The following is an 18,220-nucleotide window of genomic DNA, read 5'->3' as shown; positions in this document are numbered from 1 at the left end:
ATTTAATCATTACTCTCAACTGGGAGAATGTCTGTGATAACTGAATTGCCTGTGCCCCTCAACACTGAAAACCTTAGTCTCTTCTTCCAGTACCTGGTCCAAGACTAAGCTCCTCTTCCACAGAGGTTATTTTTTCGCTCAGTGCTCCCATTACTGAGGTTAAGAAAACAATAGAGGAGCTTTTACAGGCTCTTGTTGAGGAAGGGATACTTGTGGTGGAAGGAATTTTGCGCTTACCCATAATGTCCTGTGTGTCTTTAAGCTGATGAAAAAAATGTGGCTAAGCCCAGCCTCCTCCAGGTACTAATGTGCACTGACAGTCGTGGTCACTGGCCAGGCACATCCTGTGCTACAGATCAAGTGCATGCTTTTTGAAGTGGCACAAGCTCCACCTCCTCTTGGGGTTTCAAAAGCAATGGAGTGTGGTTGAGGTCGACTGAAGTAGACTCCCAGTCATCAGCAAGAAAAAAAAGTGCCCTGCGCTGCGGGTCTAACACACACTTTTTGAAGTGCCATAAGCACAAGGCCCACCTCCTCCTTTTGGCTAGAGAGCAATGGGATCTGGTTGATGTAGGGGTAAGTAGACTCCCAGTCACCTGCCAGGAATAAAGTGCCCGCGTTGCAGGTCAAGCACATGGTTTTCGAAGTGGCAAAAGTACAAGTTCCAGTTGCACATGGTGGTAGACTCCCAGTCACCGGCATAGAAAAAGCACACCTATTCAAAGACTACACAACACCTTTTTTTATTAAGTTTATTTCTCAATTACTAATGAATAAAATACACGAATTCACAAAAGGGCCTTGTGTGAGTAAAGTTGTAGCTTCATGTCAAATATTGTGTAATTCCATTCAGCTGCATTTTTTTCTCAAGGTAAGGACAAAAGTAACTATAGGTCTTAAAATGAGAAATGCTACTTATTGACCATCACAAATAACTTTAATTCCTTAAAAATAAAATTAAAAAAGCTGTATGAAATTTGAAATAGAGGACCTAGACTACGGCATCAAACAAATGTCAAATTACATACAGATTTGTCAACTGGCAACAAACTATTAGCAAATCAGATAATATATTCCCTATTGAAACGCCAACTTAACCACAAGTACAATATTGCTATCACTTATTTTGCCCATAAGACATTTCTTTAAAATAAACAGTGAAATGTACACTGAAAACAACGCATAGGGTAACACTAAGGGTACAATTCTCTTTCAACACTGCAACTGGACAAGTAGGGTTAATTGTAACTCAATCCTCAAAGCACTATTAATAGCCTCACACATTATGTCAAAGATTACATCACAATTAACACGGATGACACCACCACACTAATGACATCACTGTTGAGACCAATAAGGTTAAGCAATTGCTTGTATACATATTTATTTTTAGCCACTGATATTGTGTTACTATGTATTGCTTGAATATAATCCATTACACAAGCCCTTTGGCAGTGCAAAGTGATGAGGGTTGGACAGAGACTCTGGTTTTTGACGAGACCCTGAGCTCAGCATCCATGTGAACTTAACTTACTGCAAAGGACTTTCTGCTGTATGCAGCACGATTTTTGGGCTCCCCGAAGACCAGACACTGCGATGAGCCTCCATGTGCAAATGACAGTGCATTGCCTTTCACAGTTCAATGGAGGATGAGCCAAAGGCCTGGCCCTACTCCCCAACCCCAGTACAGATCAACTCACTGCACATGGCCTATACAACTCACTAAATCTTTCAGGGTTGGTCCGAACCATTTGTAATATCTGAAAAATGACTGGACATAGTTACACCAAACCACACAATGGCCTGTTCAATTAAAAGTATAGCGTTATTTCCTAAGGTGGAGAGCAAAAATACGGCAGCCACAATAGGAAACTCAATCCTTTTTAACCTTATTCAAGTCTTCCATTCTTGAACGGATGCCTAATATCTTAAATTCATAGAGGCCCATTAGCATAGCGGGCAGATCGCCAACGCCGGGCCAGTGGTGGCCACCGCCGGCGGCCATCCGCCCGCCAAATGACCCATCAACACCCCCCGCCATATTAGCATGGCGAGGAGCTCCGCGGCAGACGGAAAGACCGTCCACCGCTTTTCCGCCGGTTGGATTCCCAGCCGGGCGGAAAAGGCCTTCAATATGTTGGCGGTGCCTTGCAGGCACCGCCATCCATATTAGGATGTGCCATTTTTAGGGCCTTTCCACGGCGGAGACTCTGCCATGGAAAGGCATGCGGAGTTCTCTTTGGGGGTCCGTTGCGGGCCCCCAGGGGAGTTGGGGGCTGCACTTGGGGGCACCCATGGTACCCCCCAACATTGGCATACACAAGGTGGCAGGCACCGCGCGGTGCCTGTCACGTTGTGCATGCCAATGCACAGCATGCATGTATTGCATTGTGGCGGGTGCTGCTTACAGCACCGCCCGCCGCATTGTGATAGATACGCGATGCCACTGCCACCGTGGCGGTGGCATCCTAATTGCCATGGCGGGACCGCCGCACCTCTGGTGGTCGGTCCCGTGTACAGTTACGGGAGTGTGCGGACAAAGTCCGCCCGCTATCGTAATGTAGCCCATAGCCTGGCAACAGGGAATAATAATAGCATGTGAAAAAATCCAGCGCTAGAGAAGAAATGGATAGGTTGGCCTGTGAAAGAATATGGACAAAGGTATAATCTGATTTACTTAGAAATCAGAAACCACCTTTAGCTTGGATCTCATTAACTCTTTATTACCCTGCAGAAAAAGCCACTGTCCAGGAAAAATGTGCTAATGATGCTTTGTGTGTAGGCAAACGATGAGATCCAACAAATTGATGGCCTTGGGAGCGAATGGAGTTTTCTACTTATACAAGAAACTTGAAAAAAGAGACTTGTAAAGCACTTTTTTGTAAATTATGAAAGCTTATAGGTGCACATTAGCAGAGGAAATTTGTTAGTTATACTTTTCTAGATGTAAGAGATATATCAAAACTGCTTTCTCCCAACACGTTGTAAATGCAATGGTTTTTTGGAAGCACCCAATACAAAATATTTCCCCTTGAAAGAGGACGAAGCCTTGGTGGATTGAATTTTGCATTGTAAATTATTTTGTCGCAAAACAGAGTCAATTTAGATGGCAATGTAGAAAAACCTTCGGGTCAGCGGTGAAGGATTCTGCCTTGCCGCCTGGAAGGGAAATTCAGATTGTATAGTAGCCCCTTATGCGATTTCTCTCGCACCATACGGGTATCAGTACAAAAAGAAGCCCTGAACTGTATGACAGGTAGAGAGGAGTAAGAGCAACATGGGAAGGAACTTCACTGAGGGCATTTGGCATCCTTTTCTAGGCACAGTCTGTCTTGTAAATTCCTTGGACCTTGTCAATTTGGACTGGTTTCATCCATGATTTCAGGACTGCAACTGCTGTAGCTCATCTCTCCTAATGACAAATTTATAGTTACTAGCAACAATACCTTCAAAAAGTGTGGGCCAAGAGAAATGTCCCCGGCGTGACAGGAATCCTCTACATGCATCTCTGTAGAAAACTGGGCTACTGGTTAATGAGGATGAAACCCTAATCAAGCAGCGAACAATCTCTGTCAGGGTGAATCACAAGCAAACTCAAAATGAACCTGTGCAACACAAAAAAACCTCACACCAATAAAAAAAAACGAGTAAAATGTAATAAATTATTTGAGACCAAACGGACAAAAGATCCAATCATAGTAGAACAGGAGATTTCCAATTTTAAAGATTTAACTGAAAATAGTGTCTGTTTAGGCCGACCACGATGCAGCACGAGCCGGATGCATGGACTAAGTTAGGCCCGCTGAACTAAAGTACCTTAACTATTGGTTTGAGGAGCATTGCGAGATCCTGTGTCGAAGATGCGCTGCGCTGTGGTGGTTCCGATGCGGAGTCCTACATCGTTGCCGAGGGTGCAATTGACAAGGGGCTAGCAATGCAAAGTCCTGCGTTGAAGATGTATTGCGCAGTGGCAGTTCCAGGGAAGCTTCAGGCTGTGATGCAAAAACCTGCATCGTCCTTGAGGAGGCCTTTGATGAGGAAGCTGCAGGCTAGAATGCAAAATCCTGCATCGTTAAAGGATTCAGTCGATGAGGGGGCTTGCGATGTGAAGTCCTGCATCTGAGATGCGTCACACAATAGCAGTTCCTACGCGCTGACGCGGTTCTGCGCACAGGACCACAGTAGGGTTGGCAGAGGACCTACAGGTCCATTTCTAGGGGTCTAGGACTGGGGTGGCACTACTTGGGGGGTAGGACTCACAGCAGACAGAGTCAAGTTGCTGAGCTCAAGGTGGTAGGAGCCTTTTCTGTCCCTAAGCCTCTGATCAGGTGGCCAGCCAACTAGCCCTTGGAGTCACTTTGTTGGTCCTGGATTCAAGATGCAGGTCCAGTCCTTTCACTCAGGCAGCTGGGCATCAGAGTAGCAGTCCTTCTTACAGAGAAGCACAGCAGTCCTTCTGAGTCTTCCATAGGTCCAGATATGTACTGTAGATTTGGGTAGGAGGGTCTATTATTTATACTTGGTGCCCACTCGAAAGTAGGAGAAGGATCTGTAGGTTTCCACCCCCAGAGGTCCTTGGAATTTTCTGCTTCCCTGGCCCTAACTTGTATGGGTTCACAAAGAACTAGTGTCAAACCCTTAGTGAGTGTGCTTAGGCTGAGCCTTTGTGATATGAAAGAGTGCTAGGTGACAGCTCCTCCCCCTCATCAAGTCAGAGATGGCTCATCCTGCCAACATCTATTATCCTTTGTCTTACTGTCAGGGAGAAATACACAAGGGCCAACTGCCAGCTACACCTACTCATGGAACCCAGGATACATTCTGGAGATACCAAATGGTTGGGACAAGAAAATGCTAACTTTCTAAAATTGGCATTTTCAGAAAATGGGACTTAAAATCAGACTTGACCATTAAAGGGGGTTTTAAAGAATAATTCTTTAGACACCAAACTCAACATTCCTACTTTCTCTTAACTGAAAGTTAGCACTTATTAAATGTGATAAGGTAACCTAATTTGATCCGATGGGAGAGGTAGGCCTTGCAATAGTAAACAAAACTAATGTAAGAGTTTTTTACTGCCAGTGCATGTAAAACTTAAAAGTACATGTCCAACATTTTAAATACACTGCAACCTCCTCTATGTGCTGTGAAGGGTCTACATTCGGTGTGACATATATATATTAAAAATGAAGGTTTAGGACAGGCTAAAGATTTACTTTGTCAGGTTAAATTAGCAGTTTAAACTGCACACACAGGCTGCAACTACAGGCCTGAGAAATGTTTAAAAAGCTACCTAAGTGGGGGAAACAATCAACGCTGTAGGCCCATTAGTAGCATTTAAATTACAGGCCTTGGGTGCATGTAGTACCACTTTACTAGGGACTTACCCATAAATTAAATGTGCCAAATGGGAGTAAGACAATGTTACCATATATAATGGAGAGAGCACATGTACTTTAGCTCTGGTTAGCAGTGGTAAAGTGGGCAGAGTCCTAAAGCCAGGAAAAATTAAGTCAACATAAACAGGAAGATGGAAGGCAAAATGTTGGTGGAAAACATGCCCAAGGATGTTAGGTCCAACAATCCACATATTCCTTCCATTCATCAATTAATACCTCTAAATGTTTGCGATTTAACGTGCAAATTAACAGACTTGACCAAATGGCCATTCATCTGATTCTTTTATATTTAAGAGCCAATTAATGTGAGGATAGATCTGTGTAATATACCATGAAGGCTAAATTACTATTAGACTACGTGTGTGATTTAGTGCACGTTTGCTTTTAGACCACTTACAGGAACTGTTTTGAAGTGAGACCACCTTTTTACACTACTGTGCATTTGATTTAGGTCTTTGTTCAATTCTTACCTTATTCTTCATGTCCAAATCCCCAGCTATTTTTCTGGTCTTACTCAGTGCTCCGAGAAAGTCAGTGGCATACAGCAATGAAGGGAAAAGTACATATTTGACCACAACAAATCTAAAGGCACTAAAACATGGATACATGCGGTATCATCATGCATTTTGAAACGAAAACGAAAATCAATATGACTCCTCTTGAATACAAATCAAGACTGAATTTTGAAATTATTATTCATCTATAAAACTGCCTGCCACACCCTACAGCCTAGCGTATACATAAATTAATCATACAGCGACCAACTATATTTTGTGAAGGTAGTGTCAGCAATGGACCATAACAGAATGAATTAGTATGCACCTCACTGCAATAGTTTCTTGTGTATAAGCTCACCTTTATTTCTTTAAATACGAACACACCCCACATAGCAGCAACAATCCCAGGACCCTAAAAAGAAAAGCATATGTTTAGTGCATGATTTTATATTGGATGCCATACTATTATACGTAATTCTGGATGGTCAAGTACCAACTAAGTTTTATTGATTTTCATAACAAGATGAGGCTTGCAATCTCAGTAAACTATGCAAAAATGCAAAAAAAATTGTTTCTATATTCACCAATACACCTACTTTCCTAAGTGTTTGTCTGCCTTAGTACATTCTGGTTGGGTATTAATCAACATATGTATCTGCCATTATTTTTAATTCATCAATTTATACATCTCCTTTTTGCTGCTAAGTCTCAACCCTTCCATCCTTTAAATGCCTACCTATGTTTATGTATCTGTAATGTTTATTAGTGCCTTTAAGCAGCCTATATGTCTTTTTCACCTGCATCTGACTTTCACATAATTCAATTCAAGTTCTCTCTCTACAAACTCTATGAGTGTACTTTAATCTACTTGAGTAGCATTGGTATTTTCTACTGACATGTGTCATTCCTTCACAATGTATATTTATATAACTTTTCATTTCCAGGCTATTATATGCATCAATGTTATAGTAAACAAAGTATGTAGGTCGCAAATAACTGCAGTAAAATATTATAAAATTATTTTATTTAAATGTTTTTGATGGATGGATATATGGATTAGGATTGTTTTAATGTGTATATAAATTTAAATTAAATGTTAGTTTGCATCTTGGTAGCCACAAGAAAAGGATTATTTTGTTAATAAGCAAATACATTTCAATTAAACATTATTTGAATCTTGGCAGCAACGAGAAATAACAATGGTCATGTATTTCTTCATGGCTTAGAGGAGAGACTAGCGGCAGTTATAAACTAACCAAAGACAACAATAATCAAATAATTTGTAGTATGTTGTCAAAATACTGTTTGAACTGCTAAAAACTAACATGGACTATCTTCCTACTACTCTGCTGCCTTTCTCGTTTAATTTAAAATAATTTGATACTGGGGGTATGTGTCAAAGCTAGTGACAGGAAAGCACTGAATGGTCTCGTTTGCACGGTGGTGAAGGGAGGGGGTGGGGCCAGAGGTGACATGTGTGCAAACACGCCCTGTGGTGCATTTAAAGTTGGGGAATTAATTCCCTTTCAATCCTGAGGGCCGTAAATATTGATTTTATCGGTTTATGGTGTGTGTGTATATATATATATATATATATATATATATATATATATATATATATATATATATATATATTCACTGAAAAAACCATAGGTTTCAGGGGTGTTATAGTTAGCTGGACTTTTCACTTGTAAAAAACCATTGAAATTCCCCCGTTATAGTTAGTTCAGCTAACTATAACTCGCGCGCCCGCAATGCACTGCTGATGACGTCACATATTACATCACTCATGACATGGTCAGTGACATCATTCATGACATCACTGATGACATCTCAAATGACATCACTGATGACATCACTGATGACATCATCCAGTGAATGTGTGTTTTTCTGAAAATTAAATATGTTTTATATATGTATATCTCAAGGTCGATGGAAGAATAAATGGGTATATAAGTGTCTAAATGGATGATTTGTTTTTGAAAAATTGATTGTGTAACTGACTGATTAAGTGTATCATAGTGAATACATGGCTTAGTGAGTAATGTTTAAATATGTAAATATCTGTATCAGTCTCTCACTTTGTGTATAAGTGGCTGCATGGGTTGGTGAGTAGCTACATGGGTGTCTATATAGGTTATTAGTTGGTTTTTTGAGTATCAGTCTGAGTGTCTGCATGGTTCGGTGGGGGGTATTACGTAGTGCATAGGTGCATGAATGAGTGACTCACTGTTTGTATGTGTTGAACACAGCATGTGTGCAGGACTGTATGGGTGGATGAGTGTGTGTATGGGTGTGTTAGTGAGTGAATGACTGTCTCAATAGTGTCTTTATGAGTAACTACATATGTTTTAAACTAGTATATGTGACTATTGGTGTATATATGTGAGTATATGTGAGAGTGAGAGATTGAAAGAGTTCCTGTATGAATAAGTATGTGTTTCTATAAGTGATTGTTTAAAAGACTAAGTATGTGTAAGTTTCCGTAGAAGTAAGTATGGTGGTGTGTGTATAACTGTATATGCAAGTAAATGTATGTTTGATTCTTTATTAGCATGAGTGACTATGTGTGTGAGTAACTCTATGGATGAGTGGCATTGTGTAACAGGATGTATAGGTGTATGAGTACATATGATGAGTGAGTACATGTATGAGTGACTGTATAGGACTGTTGGTGAATGAGTGGATGTGTATGTGGATCTTAGAATTACTGAAGAGGTTGTTGTAACTGGTATTGGTATGTCCATTGTTTTGAAAATTTTAGTCTCTATTTTTGAATGTGTGTATCAAGGGTTATATTAGGGTGAGAGGAGGTCTGCCACTCTATCACAAGGATGATGTCATCAGTGATGTCATCAGTGATGTCATTTGAGATGTCATCAGTGATGTCATGAGTGATGTCACTGACCATGTCATGAGTGATGTAATATGTGACGTCATCAGCAGTGCATTGCGGGCGCGCGAGTTATAGTTAGCTGAACTAACTATAACGGGGGAATTTCAATGGTTTTTTACAAGTGAAAAGTCCAGCTAACTATAACACCCCTGAAACCTATGGTTTTTTCAGTGAATTTCTGAGGTTTTTTTAAATGCTAATTCCTAACTATAACGTGCCTGAAACCTATGGTTTTTTCCTGTGAATTTCAAAGGTTTTTTAAATGCTAATTTCTAACTATGCCTACAGAGATAGGACATGTGAAGAAAGAAGAAAAAATGCACAGAAAGAAACAAAAGAAGTGCAGAAAGAAGCAACAGAAGTCCTCAAATACGAAGATAAGTGCAGGAAGAAGGATAACGTGCAGAAAGAACAAAAAGAAGAGCAGAAAGAAGCCTTGTTGCAAAATCATCCTGTACCCTCAACTTTTTCAGACGGATACTGGTGGTAACTGAGTCTGACTAACCAGTCCTAGAGCCAGTGCTATGTTAAAAGACACTTAGCATACAGTGAAAACACCTACATACACTAGGGAACATTATGCGTTGGGGTCCCCCTGTGATTAGCATGACCTCCTCTGTAAGCCCCTAGTATATAATAGGGCATGGAGATTAAAACTACCTCTTAAAACAGGCCACAGGGCGTTTTTGCACACGTTAACTCAGGCCCCGTCCCCTCCATTCACCACTGTGTAAACACGCCCTGTGTCCATTTTTAGTTGGGAGATTAAGTTCATTTGAATCCTGAGGGTCCCTAGGGTCCAACTAGCCCACTAGGTACCTCCAGTAAGTGCCACAGAGCTGCGTTGCAGAGAGGTGTAAAAAGTGGCACGGCCTGGACCACCTCTCTGCAATGCAGCTCAGTGGCGCTTACTGGAAGCACTTGGTGGGCTAGTTAGCCCCCAGGGGCCCTCAGTATTGAAGGGAAATTATATCCCCAATTTAAAACGTGCCATAGTGCGTGTTTGCACACGTCACCTCAGGCCCCGTCCCCTCCCTTCACCACTGTGTAAACGTGCCCTGTGGCTGTTCTAAGTTGAGAGATTAAGTCCCCTTGAATCCTAAGGGTCCCTAGGGTCAAACTAGACCACTAGGTACCTCCAGTAAGCGCCACAGAGCTGCGTTGCAGAGAGGTGTAAAAAGGGGCTTGGCCTCAGAACACCTGGCTGCAGCGCAGCTCCCTGGCGCATACTGGAGATGCCTGTTGGGGGCGCGTTTGCAGAGTGCTGCACGGAGGGGGCATGGCCTCCGGCACGATGCCAGTCTTTTATTTATTTTAGTTTTTTAAGAAGGGGGGCTGTTTGGTTCCCCTTCTTATTCTAATTTATTGGCCCTGATGACCCCATCCCCCAGGGCCAGTCTCCTAATTATATTTTTTTGACCCCAATCCCCAGGGCCGGCCACTGTTTTTTATTATTTTTAAAAAATATATATTTATAGACACACCTAGGACATGCTGGACAAACCGTACGTACCTATCACCATGACGATTTGCGTGATATTCATTAAAAGGCGACTATGCATGCAATGAATCCACGTGGAATGTATTTACACCACTAGTGAAGCTCTGACATGTCTGATGCCCTACCGTGCCTAATCCTGGTAGACACCCTTGTCGTTTATTTATACAAACATGGGTAGCTATTGACGGGCACATTTAATACACATGCACACCAAGCCATTCAAAGGGGATTCGACAAAAATTCGACCAAAACTATGCAAGAAACCCCCCTCACGGTTAATAAAACACACATCCACTGCCGGATGTGTAATACTTTTTATTTTACTCTCTGGAAAGGGGACGAACATCACTTGAGAGTCACAGCGTGCTCCTGACAGAGCCCAATGCTGTGTTACACCCACCATTGCCTGCCGAGTGCCACACACCTCTGTGTTGTATTCCACTAGCTAGTGCATATGCTATGACACTCTCTAGCCCATGTGCACTGTAACACCACCCCGTGAATATGTCATGCCACACTTGTCTTCGCACGGGTTATATTGCCCCATCTAACGTGCCTTTCTCGATGCCTATGTTATAACGCACAGTGCTATGCCATACATATTACAATCTGGGATCCATATCTTTGTCACAGTGCATATGCAACGTTACACTCCCCAGCACATATTTTATATTACAACTTTAGAGACTAGTTAGGTTATACAACACTGCCCTGTGCATATTACACTCCAAGGCGCATATCGCATAGCACGCGCTAGTGCCTGTGCTATCTCGCGCTCTCCAATGAATCTGTCATTGCGCACAATGTATTGCATATTATATTTCACGCCCGGTTCATCTTATATCACACTTTTTGGTGCATAGTTTATACCATACACTATATCTAGTTTTCATTTTCAATCGTGCTCTCAGGACTATGTTCTATATAACACTGTGTTCACCTACCCTTTTCACGGGCATTACATTTTGCGATAGGGGGTGGAGGGTCAGGGGGTGTTTCTGCCAAGTGAGCCCGGAGTCACAGTCACAAACGTCCTCTTCTTCCTGAATAAAAGTGAGATTATGCTGCATACTTGTTCATATTTTAAGTAGTTCGCACAGACACAATGGTTTAAAAACAATAAAGTTCCTAATACCCGCCTTCTCTGAACAGTTAGCTTGCTGCCCCATCCCCTTCCTCCCTATCCTCTGTTGTGTGAATCCATGGACTAGCCTCCTCCCTCCTGCCATGCATGGTCTGATGTGCTGCCACTGCCCTCAATTTAGTATGATGTACCAGTCCACTCCTCCTGCCCTCCATTGCCCAATTCTATGCCCCATCATTGACCTCCTGCTTAAACTTTGTGCTTAGCTTGCTGCCCCTATTCTCCTTCCCCCTGCCCTCCGATGTCTTTGTGCATGCCCCTGCTCCATCCTTTTTGCACACCATGTCCCATGGACCTGCCACTCCTATCTACTCTGAGTGTTCTGTTGAGCTGCCACTCCCCTCCCACCTGCCTAGCATTGTCAGATGACTGTAACCTGTCCCTGCCACCTCCACCCTGCCTGTCCACATGCCATGCCCCTATCCTCTTCCTCCTGTCCTACATGGTCCATTGTACTACCACACCCTTCTGCCCTCCCTGGTCTGTTGTGCTGCAACTGCTCCTCCTGCCTGCCCTGTGTGGTCTGTTGTGAGGTCCCTTCCCCTGAACTTTCTTGTCTGTGCACAGGTCCTGACCCTCCCTTCTATCCTCCATCGTCCTTTGTGCATGCCCCTCCATCCTCCTTCTTGCCCATCATAGCCATTGTGCTGCCACTAACCCTCCCACTTGCCATGCATGGTCTTCTGTGCTGCCATGGCCCCTCCCACCTTCCCTGTGTGGTCAGTTAGCTGCCCCTGACCCCCTCCCACCTTCCCTCCATGGTCTGTGTGTATGCCATCACAGTCTCACTGTTGCTCTTCATGGTGTGTCTTGCTTCTAGTGCCCATCCTACCTGACCTCCATGGCTATCTTGCTGCTCCTGCCCTGCCCCCTTGCCCCCAGCCCTACTCCCTCCCTCCTGGCTTGTCTGTTCCATTGTAATGCCCCTGATCCGTCCCTCCTGCCCTTTATGGTCTGTTATGCTGCAGCTTTCTCTCCTGTCTGTCCATTATGGTCAGCTAGCTACCATTGCCTCTTGCCCCTCTGTTCTCTGTTGTCCATGTGCATGGTCCTGTCCCCTCCCTCTTGCTTTCTATGGATTGTTGTGCTGCACTCCCGTCCTGCATGCCCTGTGTGGTGTATTGTGCTGCTGCAAACCCTGATGCCTGCCCTGCAGGGTCAGTTTGGTGCACCTCTCCCTGTCCCTCCTGTCCTCTGTTATCCAAGTCCATGTCCCTATCCCATTTCCTTCCATGATCCAATGTACCATACTTGCGAACATTTTGAACTTGGTAAGAGGGAGATTTTGAAAAAAAACTGGGGTATTGATTTTCCCCTTTGAGTTACATTGAAAAAGAGGATATTGTAGACAGGAGACAGATCAAATAAAGCCCATTTGAGCTTAAAAACATTGGACGTTTCCTGGCTGAATCGGTTCTGTTGGCATGTATGGTTGTACTACCATTGCCTCTTCCTTCTGCCCACAATGGTCTATTACATTGCCACAGCCTTGAAGGAGGGTAGATTTTGTATCACAGGGGGCCCCTGGCCCGTTCTGTCCACACCTGAAGTATGAGACCCTTGTCCTTGCCCTGCCAGCTGCATTTGTAGGCCATATTAAATTGACCAGCGGGTCCTGTGTTGCTATATAATTATCCTGAGACATCCTTACCACTCAGCCAGCATAAAACCCCTGTGTAGGCCCTTCTGTTCAATATGTAGGCCTCTTTGTTAAATTGACCATAGCTCTGCAATTTTAGTGTATAGCAGTCTGAAGGCAGGTCTGCGAGGCCTTCTGATCCAAACTAGTAGCCCCCACCCTACCCGAGTGCTCCGTGCTCGGTATCAAAGTTCAACATCCCCCTGAAGCTGTCGACATACAGTAGGCTGCATCCTGGACTGGTACTTGCTTCCTGGGCAGGTTTCCCGCTTTTAAGGAAGTGGCAACCGCAGAGCGTCAAGTTAGGAGAACTGAGGAGATTTTATACATGAAAATATAGTATTCCCGTACAATACCCATTATTTTCTGCTTGCTCTATGGAACTTACGATAAGCGATTGGCCTGAGAGACTGACCTTTTCACCCAGTCCATTGTCAGCATTAAGTGGGTAAATGACGAAATGTCTGGTAAAATCTGCAGACGAAGCTTTTGGGTAGCATACGTAGGTAGATGTAGCGTGCAAAGGAGCCCACAAAATGATATAAAAAGGGAGCACCCACAGATATCGACGGACTACCTCGCCGTCTGTATGTAGGTTAACAGGCAGTGCAGGTTTTCCCCAAGAGCTGGGAGCTCTTGTCTTCCTTTGCTTAAAATGTCTTGCTCTGCTTTGCTTGAAGTATCTTATCCTATTTTACCTATATGAAATGTCATGTTATGTTTAACCATTGTTCTCTTTACTTTTGCATTTAAAAGATTTTGTATTGTAATTGCAGGAATGCTTGCTCTAAGAGTAAACGTGAGTGTTCCAAGGTAACATTTTCCTTGGTGTAACTTGTTTCCCATGATGCATTTATAGATGTGTTTTCTCTCTCTCTCTGTCAGTACATTAATTGAGATACAGAGAATATTATGACAGCTGTATGATTATCTGGATTCTGTATTTTGTACTTTATGTCTCTATTCTGCGGTTTCTTTGAAGTTGCATCTTCTCATTAAACTGCCATTGTATTCTGCCTCCAATTCCATGTCTCATATGTCTGTTTTCTTCATTTTTGGAGCAAGCGTTCCTAGGCACCCCGGCTCAAATTAAGGTGCCCCTTTTGTCCCTGACTCACTCTCCTGCTCAGTTCTGTGGTGGCTCCCGGGGATCTGGGGACCGCCCCTAGCTTCCTTGACCCGTAATAGATCTTCCCTCCAACAGCCTCTCTTGCAAGTCCTGTATTGTTGGTTTGTTGCCCCTGCCCCCCTTTCCACTGCCCTCCATAGTCTGTTGTGCTTCCACGGCCCTTCCTGCCTGCTCAGTGTGGTTAAATTGTTGCCTTTGCACCCTCCTACCTGCCTTCAATTTTCAGAGTCCGTGCCCCTGGCCTCTGCCTCTCAACAGTATCCTAATGAACAACTAGATTGCTAACATTCTATATTTATTACAAAAGTGTGGAATGCCTGACATCATCTTGATGTAATCAAAACTGTAATACCTAGAGCATTTCCTTTAGAAATTACATATATGAGAGGGTCTTATTGGCATCAAAATTATGGTCAGTGCTCTAAAAGACTAAAATAAGGACATATTTTCTGAGTTTTCAAATAGCGACAAAGCACTTTTAAATTATTTGTTATCTTTATGTTTTTTTATCCAGTTGACCACTTGATTAAATGTTGCACTTAGGGGAGAGGATGTGGTGTTACTTCCAGAACTGCAGACTTTGCAACTGGGGAACCAGGTTGAAGTTTCTGCTTCAGCTCGACATTCGGTGATTCTGGTCAAATCACTTAGTCTCCCCATGTCTACAACCAAAATGAATTTGTTCTTGTGTGATGTAACCAATGCTCATGTAAAGCACTCCAATACCTGACAAGTCTGCACTATATAACACTGCAAAAACACAAAATAATAAGTGTTTTGCACACTTCTGTCATTGGGCTATATTTGGGCTACATCTGGGTGATTTTGGGCTACATTTGGGCTCTTTTGTCTCCGGTGGCCATCTTGGGAGATTTATTTGTTATGAAGTTTCCTAATTTCCTCATGTACTGCAGTCTCCTCAGTAGGAAATGCTTTCAGTTTTTTACTTTGATTCCACATTTGCCATAAATTCTGAATGTTAGCACTCTATTTGCTCATTAGATCACTGTAGTAAAACTACTGCACCATGGAAGTCTGCTCCTGGTATTAAAAGTGCATGTTTCAGTCTGCATGTCAGAATTTTTTAATGAAATAGAAGAGGATTTGAGAAGTCACTCAAAATGTGCCCTCATTTTCTTTCTTCAGCATTAATCATAATTTCTATGGCAAAATGAACCTCCTCATTGTGTTCCTTTTTAAATTAAATGTTTTAAGTGTTACCAGTTTATTCCAATCAAGATGGCTTCAGGTGTGCCATACTTTTGTCATAATGAAGACAGTAAGCGCTCTAGTTGTTTTTAAGAACATTCTGGGACATTCTGTCATTGGGCTATACTTGGGCTACATCTGGGTGATATTTGGGCTACATTTGGGCTCTTTTGTCTCTGGTGGCCATCTTGGGAGACTTATTTGTTATGAAGTTTCCTAATTTCCTCATTTACTGCAGTCTCCTCAGTAGGAAATACTTTCAGTTTTTTACTTTGATTCCATCAAGAAGGCATTCAGATGTGTCACACATTTGCCATAAATTCAGAATGTTAGCACTCTTTTTGCTCATTAGATCACTGTAGTAAAGCTACTGCTCACCAGGGAAAACTGCTGCTGGTATTGAAAGTGCATGTTTCAGTCTGCATGTCAGAATTTTTTAATGAAATAGAAGAGGATTTGAGAAGTCACTCAAAATGTGCCCTAATTTTTCTTTCTGCAGCACTAATCATACTTTTTATGGAAAAATGAACCCCCTCATTTTGTTCCTTTTTAAATTAAATGTTTTAAGAGTTACCACTTTAATCCAAGCAAGATGGCTTCAGGTGTGCCATACGTTTATCATAAGTAGGACTGTTAGCGCTCTAGTAGTTCTTTGGAACACTCTGGGAAGCTGCAGTAGAACACAAAGGAATCAACTGACAGTCTCTGCCCTTGTTGGATGTACATGTTTTACTGAGAATGTCAGACTTCATTCTCACATGACTGAGAAAGATAATGTGAATTTACAGAAAATAAGCTCTCAGTTTAGCCTATAGCTCACCTTCCAAACCTCTGTGGTAAAAGCATGAGAAAACATTTTTCTCTCAATCATGATATCCCAGCAGAAGGCTTTTTCACATGGTGAAATCACCTTAGAACATACCACAATTCCTAAAATGAGTATGGTACCATCAACAAATGATTTATAATGTAACTAAAGTCTTAAAACCTTCTATTAACTGCAATGCTTTTTAATGAGGTGCTATCATGTATATTGGTCCCAAGATGGCTGCCAACACTTCTTGGATGAAGTGCTGACAGCCAATCAGATCTCAGGATGAGATGTGTGGTTAGGCTCCGCCCACATATATATATGCTTTTAAATGCTATTTTCTCAGGAAATACTGAACAGATTTACACCAGACCTGCAAAAGGCACTTCCTTGACCTTATGGCTACCTCTCTGCCAAATTTCAAGTAATTCTGTTCAGCCGTTCGGGCTGTAGCTGTGTCTAAAGGTCCTATGGAAAAATGCATGGGGAAAACGCGTTTTGGGACCCCCCTTTTTTCTTGGTCCCTGCTTGACGAATCCCCCCGAGACTTTCAGGGTAGGAGCGGAGCGTAGCGCCCCACCTATTTTGAAAATTTCGCGAGGATTCGTCGACCGGCGCCAAAGTTATTCCAAATAGAATGTTGCGGATTTCCTATGGAAACAGGGTCCTAACTATAACTACCTACTGGCGACCGCCAGTAGGTAATATATATATATATATATGTGTGTGTGTACATGTGCGTGTTTATATATATGTATCTTTGTGTATATACACACACATATATATATACATACACACATATATATATATATATATATACACACATATATATATACACATACACATATATATAGACACATACACACACATATATATATATATATACATAAATATATACATAACACACACACATATATATATACACATACACACATATATATTTATACACACACACATACATATATACACATACACACATATATATTTATACACACACACATACATATATATATACACACACACACACCAACACACACACACACACACACACACACACACACACACATATATATATATATATATATATATATATATATATATATATATATATATATTATCTACTGGCGGTCGCCAGTAGATAGTTATAGTTAGGACCGTGTTTCCATAGGAAATCCGCAACATTCTATTTGGAATAACTTTGGCGCCGGTCGACGAATCCTCGCGAAATTTTCAAAACTAATGGGGCGCTACGCTCCGCTCCGCTCCTACCCTGAAAGTCTCGGGGGGGATTCGTCAAGCGGGGGCTGAGAAAAAAGGGGGGTCCCAAAACGCGTTTTCCCCATGCATTTTCCCATAGGACCTTTAGTCCGAGCTACAGCCCGAACGGCTGAACAGAATTACTTGAAATTTGGCAGAGAGGTAGTCCTCAGGTCAAGGATGTGCCTTTTGTAGGTCTGGTGTAAATCTGTTCAGTAGGTCCTGAGAAAATAGCATTTAAATCAATATATATATCTGTAAGCGCGCTCCGTGCGCTTACCGTAAGCTTACCGTACGCGTACGGTGCCGTGCGCGAGCTCAATTCTGATTGGTGGTTACATGACTGTAAACATTCGAATCGGTCGAAATCAGGATGTGTCGGCCGCCATTTTCTGTCTCTCGCACTGAGAAACAAAGGTGGGGAACGTGAAAAGGGGGCAACGAAGAGAGTTGCAGACCCCCTAGTGTTTGTCAGGGGGTCCAAGAAGGACCCAAAAGTACGGAAAATACATTTATTAATTTTTAAAAAAAATCGCGGAGTGCGCGTACGGTAAGCTTACCGTACGCGCACGGCAAAAAAAAAAAATAAAAAAAAAAATAAAGAAGTAACAATCACATTTATTAAATAAATTAAAGGACCCACAAGGGAGAAAAAAACAAATGTTACTGTGTAAAAAAAGGCGAGGCGCGCACGGCATGGACTGCGCAACGTGGGCGCTCGGTGCGCGAAGCGCACCG

General features: G+C 42.5%; 1 protein-coding gene across 2 annotated transcripts in view; it reads right to left on the bottom strand.

Moving 5' to 3' along the window:
* TMEM144 (transmembrane protein 144) overlaps window positions 1-18,220 on the bottom strand; it is a 240,369-nt gene that overhangs the window by 36,794 nt on the left and 185,355 nt on the right. For both annotated transcript variants that reach the window (XM_085641726.1, XM_085641727.1), the window contains one exon: window positions 6,255-6,308. In XM_085641726.1, coding sequence (XP_085497852.1) covers window positions 6,255-6,308 — 54 coding nt within the window. The remainder of the gene's footprint in view (window positions 1-6,254; window positions 6,309-18,220) is intronic.

Source organism: Triturus cristatus, chromosome 2_2 (assembly GCF_964204655.1).
Source record: "Triturus cristatus chromosome 2_2, aTriCri1.1, whole genome shotgun sequence".
NCBI lineage: Eukaryota > Metazoa > Chordata > Amphibia > Caudata > Salamandridae > Triturus > Triturus cristatus.
Note: the sequence above shows the minus strand (reverse complement) of the source record. Positions and strands in the feature narration are given on the sequence as shown.